Source organism: Chiloscyllium punctatum, chromosome 5 (assembly GCF_047496795.1).
Source record: "Chiloscyllium punctatum isolate Juve2018m chromosome 5, sChiPun1.3, whole genome shotgun sequence".
NCBI lineage: Eukaryota > Metazoa > Chordata > Chondrichthyes > Orectolobiformes > Hemiscylliidae > Chiloscyllium > Chiloscyllium punctatum.
The window spans coordinates 982,250-1,006,179 of record NC_092743.1 but is presented as its reverse complement, the minus strand read 5'-3'; the positions used below and the strand labels follow the sequence as shown (position 1 = coordinate 1,006,179).

General features: G+C 42.8%; 1 protein-coding gene across 1 annotated transcript in view; it reads left to right on the top strand.

Annotated features, from left to right (window-relative positions):
* Positions 1–23,930, top strand: part of LOC140476820 (SCO-spondin-like) — a 354,974-nt gene that overhangs the window by 205,651 nt on the left and 125,393 nt on the right. The window contains exons 52-55 of the mRNA XM_072569613.1: positions 12,705–12,838; positions 14,735–14,874; positions 15,081–15,127; positions 17,240–17,512. Coding sequence (XP_072425714.1) covers positions 12,705–12,838; positions 14,735–14,874; positions 15,081–15,127; positions 17,240–17,512 — 594 coding nt within the window. The remainder of the gene's footprint in view (positions 1–12,704; positions 12,839–14,734; positions 14,875–15,080; positions 15,128–17,239; positions 17,513–23,930) is intronic.

Here is a 23,930-nt window from a genome sequence, read left to right as displayed (position 1 = left end):
TAAAGTCTACACATCACTAACAGATCACTATTAACAACCGAGCGGTTTAAAAATCCCTAAAAATTACAAACCTCATTAGAAATCAATTTAGACTCAAACTAAACTTCTGTATTCATTGACAACAATTCACATCCTTTTAATAGAAGCTGACAAAATTCACAGACCTCATTGTGAGCAGATGCAGAGAAAAGGATTCATTGTGATTTTTTAGATGGGACATTTGTACAGTCAGTTCTTTGATAATGCTTATGCTCTTGAACAACCCTATGTTATGGAAAAATTGTGCTTTAGAAACAGCGCTTTAGTTACAGCCAACATAGGTTTAAAAGTTTGCACCTTAGAAACAACGTCCTCACATCGTCAATTGCTTTACAGCCTATTTGCATTGACAAATGACCTGTAAACAGAATCGTTGAATTAGTGATCACATCAAACACCAACTCACTCTTCAGACAAAGATATCTGCCAGTATCCTCTGAGCAAGTCCAACTTAGAAATATAAGTTGCTTGTCCCACTTTTTCAACCACAAAATCGGATATGCATAAGTCTTTGTAACTGCATTGTGATAATGGGACATTCCAGAAAGATTTGCCGAACAAACCAAATATTTACAGCCTCAAGCAAGTGTTGAAAGATGAACCTTGCAAGGTTTACAGGTCTTGAGTACAAACTGAGCAGTTGATTCAATCATCTGAACACTCAAACATGGAATGTGTGACCTTCTGCATGCACTGAAAGAAAAACAGCTATCAATCATAAGAGAGAAAGGCCATTGGAAAAGATAAAAACAAAGTCTGATGTTGATCTGTGTGATGATGCTGTTCCTTTAACAAGGTTATGTTGTCCTTGTTTTTTTCAAAGGGTTCGTAAAGGCAGAGATTCCGATATGTCTGGAGTATTCTGCTTGAGAAGGCTTTTAAGTCTTTCTTTTAAAACACTTGTTAATGAGACCGTGATAAAGACTCCTGACAGAAAGAAATCTCAGAGTGTGTTATGTGAATATGCTCAAAAGGTATTTTGACAGGGAAAGAAAGCAAAAGGATTCTATGTTATTGGTTACAACACAGTGTGAATAATTAAGTTCAGGGGATTCTGAATTGGACGTACCTCAAAATAAATTGAACAATGAGGAAGTTGTCAAAAATTGGGATAAATAATTGAGTTACTTTCCAGAGGAAAATCAAAATGATCTGAAAATGTTATTGCTATCCCATGGGAAGATATGTGGCAATATGCTGGAAAATACTAACCTAATTATGCATTATGTAGATATAGGAAATGATGTTCTGATTAAACAACATCCTTCTAGGCATAACCCTCTAAAGTTGATGAAAGTGAGGACCACAGATGCTGGAGATTAAAGTTGAGGGTGTGGTGCTGGAAAAGCACAGCAGATCAGGCAGCATCCGAGTATCAGGAAAACTGACATTTCAGGCAAAATCATCAGGATGAAGGACTGATGAAGGGTTTTTGCCAGAAATGTTGATTTTCCTGTTCCTCTAAAGTTGTCACAGGTTCACAAGGAGATTGAACACATGCTCCAAGACAACACAATCCAAGTGAGTTACAGTGACTGGTGTTCACCCATAGTCATGGTGCCAAAGTCAGATGGTACCCAACGGTTATGTGTGGACTATTGCCAAGTCAATGTAGTTACCAAGACTCATGCATATCCGATTCCATGTTTGGAGAAGTGTGTTGAAAAGGTGGAATAAGGAACTTATGTTTCTAAGTTGGACTTGCTCAGAGTATACTGGCAGACATCTTTGTCCAAAGAGTAAAAACAATTTCAGCTTGTGATGATGCTGCTCCTTTAACAAAGTTATGTTGTCCTTGATTTTTTTTCCCAGTTTGGAAATGTAGAGGTTGGGGTGTCTAGTTTGTATGTTTTTTTTTTCATATAGATTTTTGAGCCAATTTGATTATAGCTAACAGATACTGCCTCAGACAAAAGCTTTCAAGTTTTAAAAAAACTTGTGTGATGAAAAGGGAATGGCCAGTTCTTCCAGCTCAGCCTTTCTCTGGTTTGATTTTAGTTTTTGTTTGCTTTTAGCAAGCAGTTAGTTTTTTTAGGTTGCTGGTCAAAGAAAAAGCTCCATGGAAGAAGGTGTTCCATGCTGAATCTCTCTGACATCTCTCTGTCCTGTAAGACCTTGTGTTTGATTTTTTTTCTTTTTCGCCAAGGGGTGTTTATGGGGATTGTTGGAGGAATTTGGAACAGCATCATTAAAGTTGGGATAATCTGTTGGGTTTTTGGAAAGAGTGAGTTATTCAGTATGCTGTTCTGTTTTGTTTGTGTTTCATTCATTAATCTTGTAAATAAATTCTGTTTTGTTTAAAACTAAGTGGTTTGACCAGCTGCATCACTCCTGGACTATCTGTGTTACACCTGCTTAAAACAACTAGCAAAATTAGGGTTTAGACTACTTTCTTGAAATGTTTTGAGGGGGTCTGGCCTGGTCCATATTGGTATGAAAAATGTGCCAGCCACATCTCACAGACTAACCAATTAGGTAATTGCCGGAGTACCCAATTGTGTGGTATATATTGCTGACCAGGTGATTTTCAGTCACACACAGAAGGAACATTTGCAACATTTATCAGAATTGTTCAATTCACTTCGGGAGTGAGGCTTGGTGATAAACCTGGCTAAAAGTGACTTTGCCAAACCCCAAGTCACCTTCCTGGGCCATGTTATTTGGCATAGACAAATGGACCCACGGAAGGTAAAAATAAAGCTAATTGGGGAATTTCCCATACCATTGACAAAAACAGCAGTACTACAGTTCTTGGGATTGAGTGGATTTTATCAAAAATTCATACCAAATGTTTGCAGTGTGGCTGCTCCATTCACTGAATTGCAAAAGGAAGACAAGAAGTTCCAGTGGACAACGGACTGTCAGAAGGCATTTGACAGCCTGAAAGCTGAGTTAACAGCTGCCCCAGTATTCACCACATCTAATTACACCAAGCTATTCAAGCTGTCAATGTGAGTGGTATGGGTGTCGGTGCTGTGCTCTTACAGGAAGATGACATGAAGATGGAAAGACCCAATAGGTATTTGTCCAGGAAACTGAGCATTCATCAGCAGAAATATTTGACAGTTGAGAAGGAGACTTTGAGCTTGCTTTTGGAATTACAACATTTTAATTTTTATGTTACCAGCAATGTATCTGAGACAATCATATACACTGATCATAGCCCATTGAAGTTTGTGGAGAAATTTTAAGGATGAAAGTTCCATTCTGTGTAGATGGAGCTTGTTGTTACAGTCATTCAATTTGAAAATTGTGCATGTGGCAGGACAAGAAAATGTGATTGTCGACGCATGGTCAAGAGTTGAATGAGAAATGGAGGCGTTCGGTGGTGGGAGTAAAACAGAATGTAGTAGTATATGTTTTCATGTTTATAGTCCATGTAATGTATATGTGTGTTGTAGTGTACAAACAATTTAAGATTAAGAGGTTTTAAAATGAAGTCATCTTTGGATATTGATGGTTCATTTCTTCTCAAGGGCAGAGGTGTGATGATGCTGCTACTTTGACAAGGTTATGTGGTTGTAAAGGCAGAGGTTCCGATATGTCTGGAAATACTGACTTGAAAAGGCTTTTAAGTCTTTCTTATAAAACACTTGGACAATGAAAGGGGAGTGGCCAGCTCTCCCAGTTCAGGGTTTGGTTTGGTTTTTAGCAAGGAGTCTGTTTGAGGCCGCTGGTCAAAGAAACAGTCCATGCTGAATCTCCCTCTCTCTCTGGCATCGCTCCTGTAAGAACCTGTGTTTGATTCTATCTTTTTTGTCAAGGGGTTTATGGGGATGTTCCAGGCACTTGGAACAGCATCATTAAGTTACAATCAAACTGATTGGTTTTCAGATAGGTTGTTATACTGAATTCTATTCTCTTTTCATCGTGTTTCTTTCAAGTCTGCAAATAAATTCTGTTTTATTTAAAACTGAGGGGTTGGGCTAGCTGCATCATTCCTGGAATATCCCACTCTACAGCTACTTAAAACAACTAGAAAGCTTAGAGCCTGGGCTACCTTCCTGAAATGTTTTGAAGGGGTCCAGCCTGGTCCATAACAGCAGTCTCTAAACCCAAAAGACCACACGCCAGGAGTATCTTCAAGCTGCGATAGAAATTGTGAGGAGCCAACACAAAGGAGGAGTTGAGGCCTGACATGGGCTTTTATTGGTTGCTGAATGGTCTATTCCTTCTCCTATTTCTTCTGGTACTCTCCTCTTGCACTGTGTGGGAAGTCATGGACACTTCCAGTTGTCCCTGGTGACCACGAATGCAGGAAGTGTGTCTAACTGCAGTTACTGATGAACCTTATTTCAGAGCTAGAGTTGCAGGTGAGTTCACTGTGGAACATCCACGCTTACTCGATAAGTCATGGATAGCACATTCAGTGAGATGGTCACACCACAGGTGAAGATTGAACAGGCAGAAATGACATGGACAAGCACCAGGCAGAGCAAAGGAAGGCAGACAGTGCAGGAATATCCTGTGGCCATCCCCCTTTCTAACAGATATACTGTTTTGGATACTGTTAGGTGTGGGGTAAAAGGAGGGACAGGACAATAATTATAGGATTCAGTTGTAAAGATCATTCTGCGGTCGCAAGACTTCAGGATGGTGTGGTGTTTCCCTTGTATTAGAATCAAGAATATCTCAGAGTAGCTCCAGGACATTCTCGAGGGGGAGAAAGAACAGCCAGTGGTCGTGGAACACGTTGGTATCAATTACATTGATAAGTGGTAAGGTCTGGCCAGCTGAGTATAGGGGGTTGCAACATTAAAAAAGTAGGACCTCAGAGGTAATAATTTCAGGATTACTATCAGTACCACAGACTAGTGAGAGTAAAAATAATAAGATAGACTGAATTAATACATGGCTGGAGAAGTGACATAGAAGGGAGGTATTAGGACTGGGAGTGAAAGGCAGAAAGTCAGGAGACAGAAACAATGGAGCCAGAGTGCAAAACAAAACCAAGATGACTGAAGAGGTTAAAAAGACAATCTCAAGGTTTTGTGTCTTAATGCAGAGCAGTTACAATAAGGGAAATGAATTAAGAACACGAATAGATAGAAACAGTTATGATAAAGTTGAGATTCAAAATCAGGAAAGGACTGGACAGAGAGGGGGAAGAGTAGATAGGAGGAAGCTGTTCCTGTTTACGAGGGGGCATAGCTTTAAATTAAGGGGTGGTAGGTATAGGACAGATGTTAGGGGTAGATTCTTTACTCAGCAAGTCGTGAGTTCATGGAATGCCCTGCCATTTAAATGGGCATTGGATAGGCATATGGAAGATAGTGGGCTAGTGTAGGTTAGGTGGGCTTGGATCGGCGCAACATCGAGGGCCAAAGGGCCTGTACTGCGCTGTATTTTTCTATGTTCTATGTTCAATGTTCTGAAAGGAACAAGAACTAAAGGGACAGTGAGGGTAATGTGAAAAAAAATTCTTTCACTCAGCCAGTCCTTAGGGTATGAGACAAAAACAAACTGCAAATGGTGGAATCCAAGGTAGACAAGCAGGAGGCTTGAAGAATACAGCAAACCAGGCAGTATCAGGAGGTGGGGCAATAGATGTCGACATCTCCACCTCCTGATGCTGCCTGGCTTGCTCAATCCTTAGGGTGTGGAATTCATTGTCTGGAGATGTGAGAGAGGCAGGTTCAATGTAGGCATTCAAGTCGTGCATCGGATATTTATTTTGGATAGAAATGGTGTGCAGGGAAATGGGGAAAAGGCAGGAGATTGGCACAAAGGGATAGAACTGGTGCAAGCCGAGTGGTCCCCTTCTGCGTCATTGTGATTCTGAGATTCAATGATTACAAAGAGCATTGTACAGTACCCAGAATACACACTGTATTGTATCCAAAAACACAAATATAGAGTTTCACATTAGAGTCCTGTCTCTAGCCCTTCAACAAGCTTAAGTCACTTGTGAGTATAACTTGTAGAACTGAAAATGCAAATTACTTCTTCTTGGCTCTATAATCTACCTGCTTCAATGTTCTAATCTCTAATCCCTCTTCTGGGTTTTTACCCCAATACATCTGGCCTGTGACCAACACTAACTCTTACAATAAGGTGTTGTAGCTTCACTATCTCCCTCTTTTCTCAGGATCACTGGTCTACACAGGCATCTTCATCAAACCCTCATGCAGAATTACCTCAAAATCAAAGTAAAACTGAAAAAATAGGTACCTCTATAAGAACTGGGTGTTTCTCTTAAACTGAAATGACCTTACCCAAATTTCTAACCTGAAGACTGTTTGTCTTGATTGATTGCAAAACCCTACCAAAGATACAGAGAAACACATCAATTCTAAAGCTAGACATCAAAACTACTCAAAAGAAATCATCCTGGCTACAGAAATACTTACAATTATTAACTTCAACGCACAGAAAAACCGCATGTTACTAATTCAAAAACTAAAGTTTCAAACAGTAAATGACATTAAACATACACCTATAAAGAGAGCGAATTCACATGGTTTACATCGTAACACCAAATAGCAAAGGTTGGGGAGAATACTCAATCTATCAGTTTGGCTTATTTTACTTGACAGAGAGAGATGTCCTCTCTAACTATCTGGAGACCAGCTGTTTGCATATTATTCACAAACAAACTGTCAATCAGCCCGGAGCCAATCAGACATTGATGACTGTTACTGCTGACTGGGTCATCACACAGAAAATCAAGTACCAGCATTCTTGCAGGTGTCATTGAAGTCAAAGACTAAAAACATGCAAAATTCCCAAACGTCCTTGTCTTTCAAACCCAGAACGCATGGACCAGGTCTCTGTACTTAATAAGAATCACTTTTCATTACAAGCATTTCTGCTCCAGCTACAGCTAAATGGTTATGAACTGTCACCATATAACACCACTAGTTAAATCCCCAACCACCTGAGAAATTGCCCTAGAGTCATACATACATGCATGCACACACAGAGAAAACAATGGGTGTTACCTAAAGTTGAGAAGGTTAATGGGTGATCTGATCAAGGTCTTGACAAGAAAAGACAAGATTGATAAACTATTTCCTCTGGTTGGGGATTCTAGAACCAAGGGCATAGTCTGAGAATTAGGGCCAGACTGTTCAGGAGAGATGTTAGGAAGCACCTCTACACACAAAAAGTGGGAGAGGTTTGGAACTCTCTTCCACAAACAGCAGTGGATGCTGGATCAGTCATTAATTTTAAATCTGAGATGGATAATTTTTTGTTCAGCAAAGGTATTGTGGGAAATGACCAAAGGCCGGTATTTGGAGTTAGGCCACAGAGCAGCCATGATCTTATTGAATGGTAGACCAGGCTTGAAGGGCTGAATGGCCTGCTTCTGTTTTGATGTTATGAGCAGAGAGAAAGATGAGGAAAGCAGGTCAGTGGTCCCTGTTCACGGGATTTATTGAGACGATTTTTGTCCTAATCAGATGCTGCTTCTCAATTGTTCTTCTCCAGATACTTCAACTTACAGGAGGCACTGTGCGACTGGTTCACACTTATAAAGATCTCTGACTTATCAATGAAAATTTACAACTTCCAGCAACTGCTGAAGGAAAAATAATCCAGTATTTTCACTCTTAAAATGTTTTTTACTGCAGAGAAAAGAGAGAGCTCTTGAAATGGTGGAGGTCTGAAGGATTCTCACTATCTTATTCATAGCTCCAGCTGTTTAGCCCCCTGAGAATCAATCAAATTGTGTTGGCAGGTAGAGGGCCTTCATCATCAATAACTGGCCAATCATCCACAGTCCAATCAACTCTTCTTGCCATCTGAGGCTTTATGTTATACACATCCTTGGCTCCAGTTTGTCTGCACCTTCTTCTTTTACTGCTTGAAGCATCTGTGATTATAATAAGATGTCAGGTTTGAATATTTTCAGAAATCATGCAGGGATCCTTGATTTTAAAACAGTGTTTATCCCAGTTCAGCTCAGAATCAAAAAAACAGAAAAATGAAACTGTTCAGTCTTTACATTATACTGATGACTCCTGGCCCACAAAACTGGTCTGAACTGAAAAACCAATCAACATCCTGTCTTGGGGTGAAGATTGCTCTGTATATACAACTGTGATGTCACTGGATCTCAAATGGGGCCCTGTTATAAAATTAGAGGTCACATTTGCATGACAGAGATGAGGAGAAATTCTTTTCTCTGAGGGTTCTCTAACTCTCTGCCCAAAAAGTGAAGCAGGTGGGGTCATTAAACAGATTTAAGAGCGGGGTGGATCGATCCTTGTTAGAACAGGAAATCAGGTATAATCAGGGGGGTAAAAGCAAAACATTGTTGATGCTGGAAATCTGAAGCAAATACAAAGACTGGAGAAACTCAGCAAGTCTAGCAGCTCCTGTGGGGAGAGAAACAAAATTAGCATGTGGAGGTGCTAGTGTTGGACTGAGATGAACAAAGTCAGAAGTGACATGATACCAGGTTATAGTCCAACAGGTTTATTTGAAATCACAAGCTTTTTGAGCATTTGCAGGCACTTCACCAGGTGAAGGGGCTATGCTCCAAAAGTTTATGATTTCAAATATATCCGTTGGACTATTACCTTGTGTCGTGTGACTTCTGACTTCATCACTTCAAGTCCAGTGTGACTCTCTTCATCAGAATCCATTTTCAGTGGTTTAAATCCAGCCATGATATTATTCAATAATAGCAGAGGGGTTAAATAGCTTAGTTCTGCTCCTGTTTTCTGTGTTTATATTGTATGGAGGATAATTTCTCTGAAGTTGAATTTCTCCAGTGGGTGGTGTTAGAAAACCAGGTTAACATCTTTCATTGTTTTAATTGTTCCACATCTGAAAAGCTTGTTTTTGTTTTGTGTAATGAATAATTAATCTTAAACATTGCTGAAAGAAGGCTGGAAGTTGAAGGATTTTTGTCAGAATTATGATACAAGACACAGACTTGTAAAAAGGAGAAATCATTGTGTATGGAGTGGGCAGAGACCACTGGTTGGTTGGGCCATCATTGAGACAGAGATGCAGCAGGAGGAGGGAGTGAACTGTCAATCTTAATTCTCAAACCAGCGGGTAGATTTTGACTGGTCTGGGTGTTGGCATGAGGTTGCAGCAGAGTTTGGCTGTTTCCATGACCCCTTTTTGAACAAGTTGTAGTATGCATGCAAATTCCTTTTGCCTCCATAAAACAGGGGCCTGAGTTTTATTTTTATTCATTCATAGCATATAGGGATTGCTGGCTAGGCTCACATTTATTGTCCATCCCTAATTACCCCAGGAGTTAGACAATAGACAATAGACAATAGACAATAGATGCAGGAGTAGGCCATTCTGCCCTTCGAGCCTGCACCACCACTCATAATGATCATGGCTGATCATCCTTAATCAGTGTCCTGTTCCTGCCTTATCTCCATAACCCTTGATTCCACTATCCTTGAGAGCTCTATCCAACTCTTACTTAAATGAATCCAGAGACTGGGCCTCCACTGCCCTCTGGGGCAGAGCATTCCACACAGCCACCACTCTCTGGGTGAAGATGTTTCTCCTCATCTCTGTCCTAAATGGCCTACTCCTTATTTTTAAGCTGTGTCCTCTGGTTCGGGACTCACCCATTAGCGGAAACATGTTTCCTGCCTCCAGAGTGTCCTATCCTTTAATAATCTTATATGTCTCAATTAGATCCCCTCTCAGTCTTCGAAACTCAACGGTATACAAGCCCAGTCGCTCCAGTCTTTTAACATAAGATGGTCCCGCCATTCCAGGAATTGACCTCGTAAACCTACGCTGCACTCCCTCAATAGCCAGAATGTCTTTCCTCAAATTTGGGTACCAGAACTGCACACAATATTCTAGGTGCAGTCTCACCAGGGCCCTGTACAGCTGCAGAAGAACCTCTTTGCTTCTATACTCAATTAGTTAAGAGTGAACTACATTGCTGTGCTTCTGGAGTCACATGTAGGTCAGGTGAGTTAAGGAGGACAGTTTCCTTCCCTAAAGGACATTAGTGAACCAGATGGATTTTTCTGACAATGGATTCATGGTCATCATTAGCCTCTTATTTCCAGATTGAAGTCAAATTTCACCATCTGCTGTGTCAGGATTCGAACCCTGGTCCCCAAATATGACATTGATAGCGGAATTAACACTCCAATGATAATATCACTAGGCTACTGCCTCCCTTATGTATGTAGTTTAATATTGGGTTAGTAAATTTGCAGATGACACTAAAGTCGGTGGAGTAGTGGACAGTGTGGAAAAATGTTACAGGTTGCAGGGGACTTGGATAAACTGCAGAATTGGGCTGAGAGGTTGCAAATGGAGTTCAATGCAGATAAATGTGAGGTGATGCACTTTGGGAAGAATAACAGGAAGGCAGAGTACTGGGTCAATGAAAAGATTCTTGGTAATGTGGATGTGCAGAGGGATCTTGGTATCCATGTACATAGATCCCTGAAAGTCGCCACCCAGGTAGATAGTGCTGTTAAGAAGGCATACAGTGTGTTAGGTTTCATTGGTAGAGGGATCGTGTTCCGGAGCCACAATATCATGCTGCAACTATAGAAAACGCTAGTGTGGCCTCACTTGGAATATTGTGTACACTTCTGGTCCCTATATTTCGGGAAGGATGTGGAAGCATTGGAAAAGGTACAGAGAGATTTACCAGGATGTTGCCTGGTCTGGAGGGAAGGTCTTATGAGGAAAGGCTGAGAGACTTGGGGATTTGATAGAGACATACAAGATGATCAGAGGATTAGTTAGGGTAGACAGTGAAATTATTTTTCCTAGAATGATGACATCAGCTTGTACGAGGGGCAATAGCGACAAATTGAGGGGTGATAGATTTAAGACAGATGTCAGAGGCAGGTTCTTTACTCAGAGAGTGATAAAGGCATGTAGTTAACTCAGCGCACTAGAGAGATTTAAATAATCTTTGGATAAGCACATGGATGATGATGGGATAGTGTAGGGGATGGGTTTAGAATAGTTCACAGGTCGGCGCAACATTGGGGGCTGAAGGGCCTGTTCTGCACTCTACTGTTCTATGTTCTAGCTTCTAGAACATACTTAGGCATCGCACAGTGAGCCCAGTTGCTGTTACATGAAGCTTTAACAGTCTGTCCCTCTCTGGATATCATGATCAAAATAATTGCTTTGCAATATCATTATATCCTCTTGCTTTGATCTCCCATGTTTTCCCAACCCACAACAAAGATCATAGAAATAACTTTATAATTATTGGACAGTTCCAGGGGGCCAAGATATTTCGAACATCATCATCCAGGGGCGGCACAGAGACTTGGGTTCAATTCCTGCTTCAAGCTACTTCTGTGTAGAGTTTGCACATTTTCTCACTGTGTCTGCGTGGGTTTCCTCCCACAGTCCAAATATGTGTAGGTTAGGTGAATTGGCCATGCTAAATTGCCCATAGTGTTAGGTGCCTTAGTCAGGAGTAAATATAGATAGGGGAATGGGTCTTGGTGGGTTACTCTTCGGAGGGTCAGAGTGGACTTGTTGGGCCGAAGGGCCTGTTTCCATACTCTAAGGAATCTAATCTAATCTAATCCCACAAACCTGCCTCATTTGCAGCCTTAACTTCCTAACCCTATCATTTAACTCCTTGAGATGCTCAACTCCTGTACGCTATTGTAAATCATACGTCAAGTGACAAGACATAGAGTTATACAGCGTCGAAACAGACCCTTCGGTCCAACTTGTCCATGCTGACCAGATATCCAGACTTAATCTAGTCACATTTGCCAGCACTTGCCCAAGTCCTTCAAAAGCCTTCTTATTCATATACCTATTCAAATGCTTTTTTTGGAATTAGAATTAGAATCCCTACAGTGTGGAAATAGACCCTTTGGCCCAATAAGTCCACACTGACCCTCCGAAGGGTATTCCACCCAGACCCAGTACCCTTCCCTATTACTCTCTACATTTACCCCTGACTAATGCACCTAACCTGCACATCCCTGAACACTATGGGCAATTTAGCATGCCCAATCCACCTGACCTGCACATCTTTGGACTGTGGCAGGAAACCGGAGCACCTGGAGGAAACCCATGCAGACCTGGGAGAATGTGCAAACTCCACACAGACAGTCGCACGAGGCTGGAATCGAACCCTGATCCCTGGTGCTGTGAGGCAGCAATGCTAACCACTGAGAGACACCGTGCCGTCACAATTTCAATATTGCAATTGTGCCAGCCTCCACCACTTTCTCCGGCAGCTCATTCCATTCGCGCACCACCCTCAGCATGAAAAAGTTGTCCCTTAGGTTCCTTTTAAATCTTTCCCCTCTCACCCTAAACCTTAGCCCTCTAGTTCTGGACTCCCCCACCCCAGGAAAAAGACCTTGCTTATTTACTCTATTCATGCCGCTCATGATTTTATAAACCTCTATAAGGGTCACTGAGTTGCTACTTTTATTTTGCTCCCAACACAAAGGGCCTAGCTACAGCAGCTAATCAGGACCAACATTCAGCTGGTTCTTAATTAGGCTGCTCTTAGAAAGTACCCCATTGAAAGTAACTCCCTGAAAGCTCACAAATACAGTACTTTATCCTGCAGATTTTACTTTACTCTCAACATCCAGTTACAATCTAAATTAGACAAAATTAAGTTTGCACAAACTAAGATTTTGGACATTTTCTTCCCCAATACGTGCCCTTTTTGCTCTAATTCTTGTTGTCTCTCTTGTTGACACTGACCTTCTGTGTTTTCTCAGATGCCAGCTGTGAAAGTCCATTCGAGTACAGAGCCTGTGGACCACCATGTGATGGTCACTGCTCCGATCTCAGCAACAGACAAGAATGTCAGGTCAAGGGACAGGATTGTGTGACTGGATGTTTCTGCCCTGAGGTATATTCAGAACTTACAATATCATGTACAATATTGTCAGTTTCTTCATTTCAAACTCTCAAAACCAAACTCTCGAATCCTTGTCCTAAGCAAATAACCTCACTCACCCAATGTGCATCCTCTTCTGAATCGCTGACTCTTCCAGTCAAATCACTTCTCCTTCTCGTTGTCTTTCTTTCTCTCCCTCTCTCTCTCTCTCTCTCTCTCTCTCTCTCTCTCTCGCTCTCTCGCTCTCTCTCTCTCTCTCGCTCTCTCTGTCTGACAGATGGAGTTTAATTTAGATAAATGTGAGGTGCTGCATTTTGGAAAGGCAAATTAGGGCATGACTTATACATTTAATGGTAAGGTCCTGAGAGTGTTGCTGAACAAAGAGACCTTGGAGTGCAGGTTCATAGCTCCTTGAAAGTGGAGTCAGAGGTAGGTAGGATAGTGAAGAAGGCATTTGGTATGCTTTCCTTTATTAGTCAGAGCATTGAGTATAGGAGTTGGGAGGTCATTTTGCAGCAGTACAGGACATTGGTTAGGCCACTTTTGGAATATTGCGTGCAATTCTGATTTCCCTGATATGGGAAGGATGTTGTGAAACTTGAAAGGGTTCAAAAATGAAATTTACAAGGATGTTGCCAGGGTTGGAGGATTTGAGCTATAGGTACAGGCTGGAGTAGGCTGGAACTGTTCTCCCTGGAGCATCAGAGGCTGAGGGGTGACCTTATAGAGATTTATAAAAATATGAGGGGCATGGATAGGATAAATAGACAAGGTCTTTTCCCTGGAGTGGGGATGTCGAAAACTAGAGTGACATGGATTTAGGGCGAGAGGAGAAAGATTTGAAAGGGACCTAAGGGGCAACTTTTTCATGCAGACAGCAGTGCGTGTATTGAATGAGCTGCCAGGGGAAGTGGTGGAGGCTGGTACAATACAACATTTAAAAGGCATCTGGATGGGTATATGAATAGGAAGGGCTTGGAGGGATATGGGCCGGGTGCTGGCAAATGGGACTGGATTTATTTAGGATATCTGGTTGGCATGGAAGTGTTGGACTGAAGGCTCTGTTTCCGTACCATACACATCTATGTCTCTAAGACTGTCCCTTTCTGTGTCTCTCTATCTCTCTCTCACTGTTTGTGTCTCTCTCAGACTCTCTTATTCTCTGTCTTGCTCTTTGTCTCTCTCACTGTCTGTCCCTCTCTCTTTCTCTGTGTATCTCTCTCTCTCTCATTTCTGTGACTCTCTCACACTCTGTCTCTTTCTCTCTTTCTCACTACTTATGCACAAAATACAAAAATCTGTGAACTAGCAGAGCAGAATGATGAATAGTCAGTAGAGATTTCAATCTTGTTGAATCTGTTTGTCAACTTGGGTGACTCTTCCCTCTGAATGAGAAAACTGTGGGAGTCCCATTCCAGGGTTTCAGGAAAAGAATGATTGCTGTTTTAAACTCAAGAGGAACAGTGTTTCTCAAATCCAGCATCATGGTAAATTGTGTCACAGATTCATCTCTTTGACCCAACCTCATCTTCCTCACATATATTGCTACACTACAGTCTCTGCTGATCACGCTGAAACAGCTGTATATTGCTTCCATAAGGAAGCCCGTAACCTGATCTCAAAAATAGTTTCTCCTCCCCAGGACAACATGAAACTTCTATCTAGGTTAACTTGCTACCATTGATCCATACTCCATTTCATTCTAAAAGTGAATGAGCAGCTCAGAGCACAGTTGTTAAAATCTGATACCTTTGGAACATTTCTGATGCTACGGAAGTCTGTGCTGTGTAAATACCAGATAGTACTGCACTGCAACAGCTTCTCAGTCAATCTATTGAAGGATTTCTGTTCTCTCTTACCTCTTTACCTCTGTCACTCACTGTCTTCTGTTTGATTGTCATCTGTCAGGGTTTATTGGAGCAGGACAATAAGTGCATCACTCGCTCTGAGTGTGACTGTGTTCACATTCACAAATCAGATATCCTGAAGACCCCAATGGCCACACAGATACGACAGGGTGACAGCATTCTGATTGGCTGTGAAACCTGGTGAGTGTAACAGAGTCAAAAATCCAGTGAGATTCCCAAACTTAAATCATTTCAAGGCTGAAAGAATATGAAGCAACCGGTTTGAATATTAATGAGGCAGTGGAATAAGATTCAAGGGGATTGCTAACTGGTAGATCACTGTAAATATGAAATGAACACTGCTGGATACCAATACAGAGATGGATAACATGCACATCTATCCACAGCATCTGCAGAGAGGGAACGCTGCATTGCACCAATGACAGCTGCAAAGGTAGGAAACAGATTCTTATATTCAACATCACCAGTGGCCTTCGCATTGCAGAGGGTGCTCAATAAAGGAGTGGACAGTGAGTGAGACTGGTCACTGAGGGACTGGTCAGTGGGTGAGACTGTGGTATCACTGAGGGAGTGTTCAGTGAGTGAGACTATGGTCACTGAGGGAGTGGTCAGTGGGTGAGACTGCACTTTTACTGAGGGAATGGTCAGTGAGTGAGACTATGATATCACTGGAGGAGTGTTCAGTGAGTGAGACTGTGCTGTTACTGAGGGAGTGGTCAGTGGGTGAGACCGTTTTATCACAGAGGGTGTGGTCAGTGGGTAAGAGTGTGGTATCACTGAGGGAGTGTTCAGTGAGTGAAACTGGTTTATCACTGAGGGAGTAGTCAGTGAACAACAAAGAACAAAGAAAATTTACAAACCCAGGAACAAGTCCTACGGCCGTCCAATCCTGAACCGGACCAAATGTACTGTCTGAACCTGTCGCTCAATTCCTAAACATCTAGAACATAGAACATAGAACATAGAACATAGAACAATACAGCACAGAACAGGCCCTTCGGCCCACGATGTTGTGCTGACCATTTGTCCTAGCTTAAGCACCTATCCATGTACCTATCCAATTGCCGCTTAAAGGTCACCAATGATTCTGACTCTGCCACTCCCAGAGGCAGCGCATTCCATGCCCCCACCACTCTCTGGGTAAAGAACCTACCCCTGATATCCCCCCTATACCTTCCACCCTTCACCTTAAATTTATGTCCCCTTGTAACACTCTGTATCCCTCTGTTCCCCACCTACTCATGCATCTGTCCAGATGCACCTTAAATGAATCTACTGTGCCTGCCTTTACTACTGTTTCTGGGTATGCGTTCCAGCCACCGAGCACCCTCTGTGTGAAGTACTTGCCACGTGTATTCCCCTTAAAATTTTCACCTCTCGCCTTGAAAGCGTGACCTCTCATTATTGAACCCCTCACCCTGGGAAAAAGCTTATCCCTGTCCACCTGTCTATACCTTTCATGATTTTGTAAACCTCAATCAGGTCCCTCCCTCAATCTCCTTTTTTCTAATGAAAACAATCCTAACCTACTTAACCACTCTTCATAGCTAGCACCTTCCATGCCAGGTAATATCCTCGTAAAACTTCTCTGTATCCTCTCCAAAGTGTTCACATCCTTTTGGTAATGTGGTGACCAGTACTGTACACAGTATTCTAAATGCAGCTGAATCAAATTCTTGTACAATTTTAACATGACCTGCCAGCCCTTATACTCAATACCCCAATTGATAAAGGCAAGTATACCATATGCCTTCTTGACCACTCTACCAACCTCTGCAGCCACCTGAAGGGTACAATGGACCTGAACTCCCAAATCTCTCGGCTCATCAACTTTTCCAAGGCTATTCCTTTTACAGTATAGTTCACTCTAGAATTAGACATCCCAAAATGCATCACCTCCACAGTTGCCCGGATTGAACTCCATCTGCCACTTCTCCGCCCAACTCTCCAGTCTATGTTCTCCTGTATTCTTTGACAGTCCTCAATGCTTTCTGGTATTCCACCAATCTTCATGCCATCTGCAAACTTACTGATCAGACCAACAATGCCCTCTTCCAGATCGTTTATGTATATTACAAACAACAGTGGCCCCTGCACTGATCCCTGTGGAACACCACTGGTCACCTTTCTTCTTTTCAAGAAACTCCCTTCAACTACTACTGTCTGTCTCCTGTTACTGAACCAGTTCTTTATCCACCTAGCTAGAACACCCTGCATACCACTTCACTTTCCCGTTAGTTTATTACGGGGAACCTTATCAAACGCCTTACTACTTCCATGTATATGACATCTACAGCCCTTCCTTCATCTATCAACTTGGTCACTTCCTCAAAGAACTCTATTAAATTGATAAGGCACAGTCTTCCCCTGCACAAAACCATGTGGCTAGTGAGTGAGACTGTTTTATCACTGAAGGAGTGGTCAGTGAGCGAGACTGTTCTGTTACTGAGGGAGTGGTCAGTGGGTGAGACTGTGGTATCGCTGAGAGAGTGGTCAGTGAATGAGGATGTGTAGATATGTCTGATGTTGCTCTATGTTCATTTAGAGGCTGTTACACTCACTCAGTGGTCAGCCTGGACCGGCTGTGTTTCCTGTCTGCCCCGATCGTTCCTGAATATGGTGTCCCTGCATCTACTCCGAGGTCAGCAGGTCGACAGCCAGCACCTCAGTGCACTCCCTGAGACTGCTCGGTATTTACTGAAGGAAGTTCGTTACCGTGTTTGCGTAGTGCTGGGATCAGGTCAGCCTGTCTCTGCAGATCTCTGCAATGGAAACTTGGTGGAGGACCGTGAATGTACAAATCTCACAATATGTGACGGTAAAAACTCTATTTGTCCCAATTCTATACAATTGATTTTTTTAATGCATGTTTCAAATGAACTGATTTTTAAAAAATTATAGGAATGGTGAGTCTTCATGCAAAACTTTGCTATTTAACAATGGAGTTCATTCACAATTTTATTGAAATTGAATATGTGTACACATTGTGCATCAGCTTGATATTGGGGGAACAGGTCCTGTTAGCCTGGGCTGGGGACACTGTAGAGTAATTCAATATTCACTCATATAATAGATTGAGGTAGGCAAGGGCTGGATTATCCAAACAGCCTTCTCACCAATATATGGTGGGGGAAATTATTCGGATTATTTAGATGTGGGGAAGTTGGCTTTGACTTGATGTTACCTCCCTCTCTGTAATGAACACATTTGGCTGACAGCAGTTGGAGAAATGAAGAAAACTTAGGGAGGAAATACTGGTACCAGTTCTGGAGTGGAAACGTCACTGGGTGAGAAACCCTGAACCTCACACTAACATGCTGGGCAATGAGAGTTCATATCCAACCTGGGCAAATGGTGAAACGTGAGTTTAATAAAAACATTCTGAAGTTAAAAGCTGGTGTAATGGTCATTGCCAATTGTCATTACGACCCTGCTGGTTTACTCATATCCTTCAGGGAAGGAAATTGCCATCCTTACCTGAGCTAGCCTCCACGTGACTCCAGCCCCACAGCAGTGTGGTTGACTTTTAACTGTCTCCAGAGCAATAAGGGCTGGGCAATAATTGTTGGCCCAGCCAGCAGTGCACTCATTCTACAAACAAATAAGATTCAAAGTAATCTGGATGTCCTTGCACATTAATTGCAAAAGGTTAGTGTGCAGGTACAACACGTAATCAGGAGAGCTAAAAGAATGTTATCATTTGTAACCAGGCAGATTTGGTTACAAGATATATGCAGGGTACTGGTGAGATCACATTTAGACTACTGTGCACAGTGCTGGTCTCCGTGACTTCAATGTTCCCAGACCCTGAATGTGGCCACGGCAAGAAATTTGGAAAATCGGATCAATGTCAAGTGAGGACCTTCTCCACACTGAGACCAAGAAGTCCTGATTTACAGCTCAGTATTGGATGTTTTGGAGAGATTCTCACAAGTGAGCAGCAAGAGGCTTTTTGGAATGGATTATTGCACATTATCATCCTCATTACTTGTAAACTTGCCTCATTCATACACAGTCACCCAGTCCATCACCTGCAAATAAAAATTCAATGTTGAGAATTCCTAACATGAAATTCCTAGCTGTACTGGGTGACTCCTGTCACCAACATCTCAGGGCACATTGCAACATGGCAACTGCTCACACTCCACGCCCAGAAACAGTGGCATCCAATGTCGAATAGCTACACTGTATCATCACTTGGGCACACCTCCCATCTACTGTCTGTGGAATTCTACGCTTCAACACTGCACTTTGGAGCTCATTGGCAAATTCTCATTGCAATGTTGCTGCAGGCACAGGGACCCAGCTCATGGGCTGAACAGGCTGCAGCGACAGCACAGTAAGTCTCACCATTCCATTCATTTGTCTTATTCTTCTTCTTTTCTCTCTTTCTTTCAAAGTTTTTTAGTTTGTATTTTCTTCTCCTTCGTTATTTTCTGGGGAGAGCTCTGTTGTTGAGGTAGCAATGGTGACAGCATCTCAGCTTCATTGAGTTTGGTGCATGGCAGTAGTTAGGGGCCCAGAGTGGGATTTGCCAGTTGGAGAGTGAGCCCAATGCAGCAGTGAGGGAGGTCCCCTGATATCTATAGCAGCAACGAGAGCAGGCAGCTCGAGGTCTCCCAGAGAACGAGCCAAAGCAGAGGAGATCAGGAGTGCAAGCTAAGCTTAAAATAGGCTGTTGAACATTTAAGCTTATTTCTTTATTTTCCTACTTTGTACCTAAGAGTTTGTTCCTGTGTATCTTTGAACCTAAGTTGGTGCTGGGAATGACAACATTGTACATTTTTCACTGCACACCTGTACTCCTGTATCTAAGTACACGTGACAATAGAATCTAATCGAGTTTTGAGAAGATTTGTAGCTCAGGTTGAGGTTTTGGATGTAGGTTTGCACGCTGAGCTGAAAGGTTCATTTCCAGACGTTTCATTACCTTACTAGGGATTCTCATGCATGTCTTTGTTTGGTTTGTCCTGGGATGGATGTATTGTCCCAGTCAAAGTGGGACTTGAAAGACCCTATACAGACAATGAGCAAAACTAACATAATTTACAAAATACAGTGCAAGGACTGTAACAAGCACTACATTGGACAAACAGGCAGAAAACTAGCCACCAGGATACATGAACACCAACTAGCCACAAAAAGACATGACCCTCTCTCACTAGTATCATCACATATGGATGAGGAAGGACACCACTTCGATTGGGACAAGCCAAACAAACACATGCATGAGAATTCCTAGAAACATGAGTTAGACCCCATCTACCACCCCCGAGAAAAAGAACAGGAAGTGACTTCACCACAGGAAATAACATCACCAACCCAAAGAAACCCAAACATATAAATAGAAAGCAAGAAGTTTCAGCATTGCTTTGCATAAAGTCCACTGAAGATGTTACCTAGTAAGGTAATGAAATGTCTGGAAATGAACCTTTCAGCTCAGCGAGCAAACCTACATCCAAAAATAGGATCCAATTTTAGTTCCAAGCTGCTCGCTCATTGTCTTAGCACTGACTCATTTTGTACCAAATTTGATGCTCACTGCTTCCTTGCCTGGTCTTTTGGCTGTGTGCTTCCTCAGCTGGGCTCGGACACTTGAATACTGTTTTACAATTTTGCTCAGTGCAAGCACAAAGCCAGTCAAGAGGGTGAGCGTGTTACTGCACAGCAGCATACGACATCAATCTCACACCTACAGCTGTGGCAGCAACTGAGTCAGACACACTGTGCATACTTCTCTTCTCCAAATAACCATGTCTCAAGTGTGAAGGGATGGCCCTTGGTCAGCTCTAGGAGGGGGTACAATTGGTCAGGAAGGCCCCAGTGCAGACAGTCAACAACGGCATCTGCTCACAGTCAGTTGTCCACATGAGGAGGTCAGGATCAGGGGTTCTGTCTGATGTCAGGCCGTGGAGTGAGTCATGGTCAATCTGGCTGCTAATAGTCAGGGCATTCTCAAATTGGATACTTAAGAGCTGCCATGATATCTATATCCTTGAGAACTCCCACATTCCTGCTTAATTTCATGGACCAGTTGCCTTATAAGGATGGTTATTGAGAGAAACAAAGTCAGAACTTGCTGCAGAAATTCATTAAGTCGAGCAGCATCTGTGGAGAGAAAGCAGAGTTAGCGTTTTGAGTCCACTGACTCTTTTTCAGAAGTGGTTCTTCCTTTTTTTTTGGTTACTGGGAGATGAGGGCTAATGTTTGTGACCATGACTGATGAATCTCTTACACATCCTCCAAGTGAGGCTGAGATACAATGCAGCCTGTTTCACCCCGGGGCCATGGTGGAGCCAGGCTTCCTGACAAACAGCACAGAACAGCACAGCACAGTGCAGGTCCATTGACCCACAAAGTTGTATGGAGTATTTACCTTAATCTAAGATCAACCCCTCAATTTATGACCATCCATGTGCTTGTCAGCATTGCCTAAGTATCCCTGATGTCTCTGACTTTACTCCCATCACTGGCAGGGCAATCCACACACCCACCACTCTCTGTATAAAGAACTTACCTCTGACATCTCCCCTAAACCTTCCTCCAATCACCATAAAATGATGACCCCTCATGATACCTATTTCTGTCCTGGGGAAATATCTCTGGCGATCGACTCTATGTACGCCTCTCATTACCTCGTACACCTCTATCAAGTCACCTATCTTCCTTCTCTCCAGTGTGAAAAGCCCAAGCTCACTCAACCTCTTTTCATAAGACAAGCCCTCCAATCCAGGCAGTATCCTAGTAAATCTCATCTGCACCCCATCTAAAGCATCTAATCTTTCCTATAATGAGGCAACCAGAACTGGACGCAATATTCCAAGTGTGATCTAATCCGGGTTTTATGGAGCTGCAGCAAATCCTCGTAGCTCTTAAACTCAGTCCCCTGTTAATGAAAACCAAAACACCATACCTATCAACTTGGGTGGCAAGTTTGAGGGATCTCTGTACGTGGACCCCAAGATCCCACTGTTATTCCACACTGCCAAGAATCCTGTTTTTATCCCTGTATTCAGCATTCAAATTCGACCTTCCAAAATGAATCACTTTGAATTTATCCAGGTTGAACTCCATCTGCCACTTCTCAGCCCAGCTGTGCATCCTTTCAATGTCTTGTTGTAGCCTGCAAAAGCCCTCGACTATCTACAACACCACCGACCTTTGTGTCATTGGCAAACTGACTAACCCACCCTTCCAATTCTTCATCCAAGTAATTCAGAAAACTCACAAAGAACAGAGGTCCCAGAACAGATCCCTACGGGACACCACTGGACACCGACCTCCAGGCAGAATACTTTCCATCCAGTACAACCCGTTGTCTTCTTTTAGCCAGCCAATTCTGTATCCAGACAGCCAAATTTTCCTGTATCCCATGCCTCCTAAACTTCTGAATGAGCCTACCATGGGGAACCTTATCAAATGCTTTACTGAAATCCATATACACCACATCACCTGCTTGACCTTCAACAACTCTTCTCGTCACATCCTCAAAGAACTCAATAAGGCTTGTGAGGCATGACTTGACACTCACAAAGTCATGATGACTACCTTTAATCAAACTATGTTTTTCCAAATAGTCATAAATCCAACTCTCAGAATCCTTTCCAATACTTTGCTTACCACAGACATAAGACTGACTGGTTTGTAATTCCCAGGGATTTCCCTATTCCCTTTCTTGAACAGAGGAACAACATTTATCTCCCTCCAATCATCCGGTACTACTGCTGTGGAGAGAGAGGTTGCAAAGATCATCACCAGAGGCACAGCAATCTCATTCCTTGCTTCCCGTAGTAATCTTGGATATATCTGGTCCGGCCCTGGGGACTTGGCTATCTTGATGCTACGCAGAATTTCCAGCACATCCACTTCTTTAATATCAAACCTGTTCAAGTCTATGAACCTGGTCCACAGTGCTCTCACTATCAACAAGGTCCCTCTCTCTAGTGAATACTGAAGCAAAGAACTCATTTAGGGCCTCCTCTACCTCTTCAGACTCCAGGTACAAGTTCCCTTCACTATCCCTGATCGGCCCTACTCTCTCTCTGATCATTCTCTTATTCCTCACATACATGTAGGACTTTGAGTTTTTCCTAATCCATCCCACCAAGGCTTTCTCGTGCCCCCTCCTAGCTCTCCTCAGTCCATTTTTGAGTTCTTTCCTAACAACCCTACGATCCTCTAAAGCTGTGCCAGATCTTTGCTTCCTCAACCTTAAGTAAGCTTCCTTCCTCCTCTTTAAGAGGAGCTCTCCTTCTCTTGTCATCCAAGGCTCCCCCACTTTACCATTCCTTGCCTGTCTCAGTGGGACAAAATTATTCACTCCTCACAACAAGTGCTCCTTAAACAGCTTCCAGATTTCTGTTATGCCTTTCCAGTAGAACAATTGTCCCCAATTTATACTCCCCAGCTCCTGTCTAATAGTAGTGCAATTTCACCTCCCCCAATTAAATACCTTTCCATTCTGTCTGTTCCTATCCCTCTCCATGGCTATGGTAAAGGTGAGGCAGTTGTGGTCACTGTTACCGAAGTGCTCTCCCACTGAGAGATCTGACACCTGGCCTGGCTTGTTGCCTAGCTTCCAATCCAATATATCCAATCCCCCTCCCCTTATCAACATAAAGAGGTTCAGAAATTCACATCAGTCTGCCAAGGAAGGTAATCCAAGCAAGATGTGCTGTGCTCTGCACAACTTCACCAGGGAGAGAGCAGATGTGGTGGGAGCTGAAGAGTTAGGAGGGCAGCACTGTCCTCCAAGGAGGAAGATGAGGACATTGAGCAGTTGGAAGACCACCTTTGGCATGACAAAAAGCAGAGCAGCAACAAGCCAGACAAGTCTTCATTTCCAGTCAGCTTCAGTAGATATGAACTGGAAGCTGTGATCAATCATTGACTGTAAATCTGTTGATGCTCAAAAGGCAAACAGTCCCAATCCATTCCCAGAGGCAAAGAACATCAGCATCTGTTTGTTTATTTCTGCTGTTGCTGAATGAATGTAAATGTTTAAAACTGTTTGGTGTGAATGCCCCCCACCCCCCGGTCCATCTCTCTGAGCAATGGGAAGATTCTGAGCTACATTGGAGAAAGAGCAGCAGTAATATAGACAGATGGATGTGGGTAAGCTGTGTGTCCTAGTGCTTAAACAGTGACAGGTGTGAGACTGTGCAATGAAGTCTCGGCCATACCACCTCTGTTACCTGAGGAGAGTTGGTATGGAGTGCCTTGGCATTGCCACACTT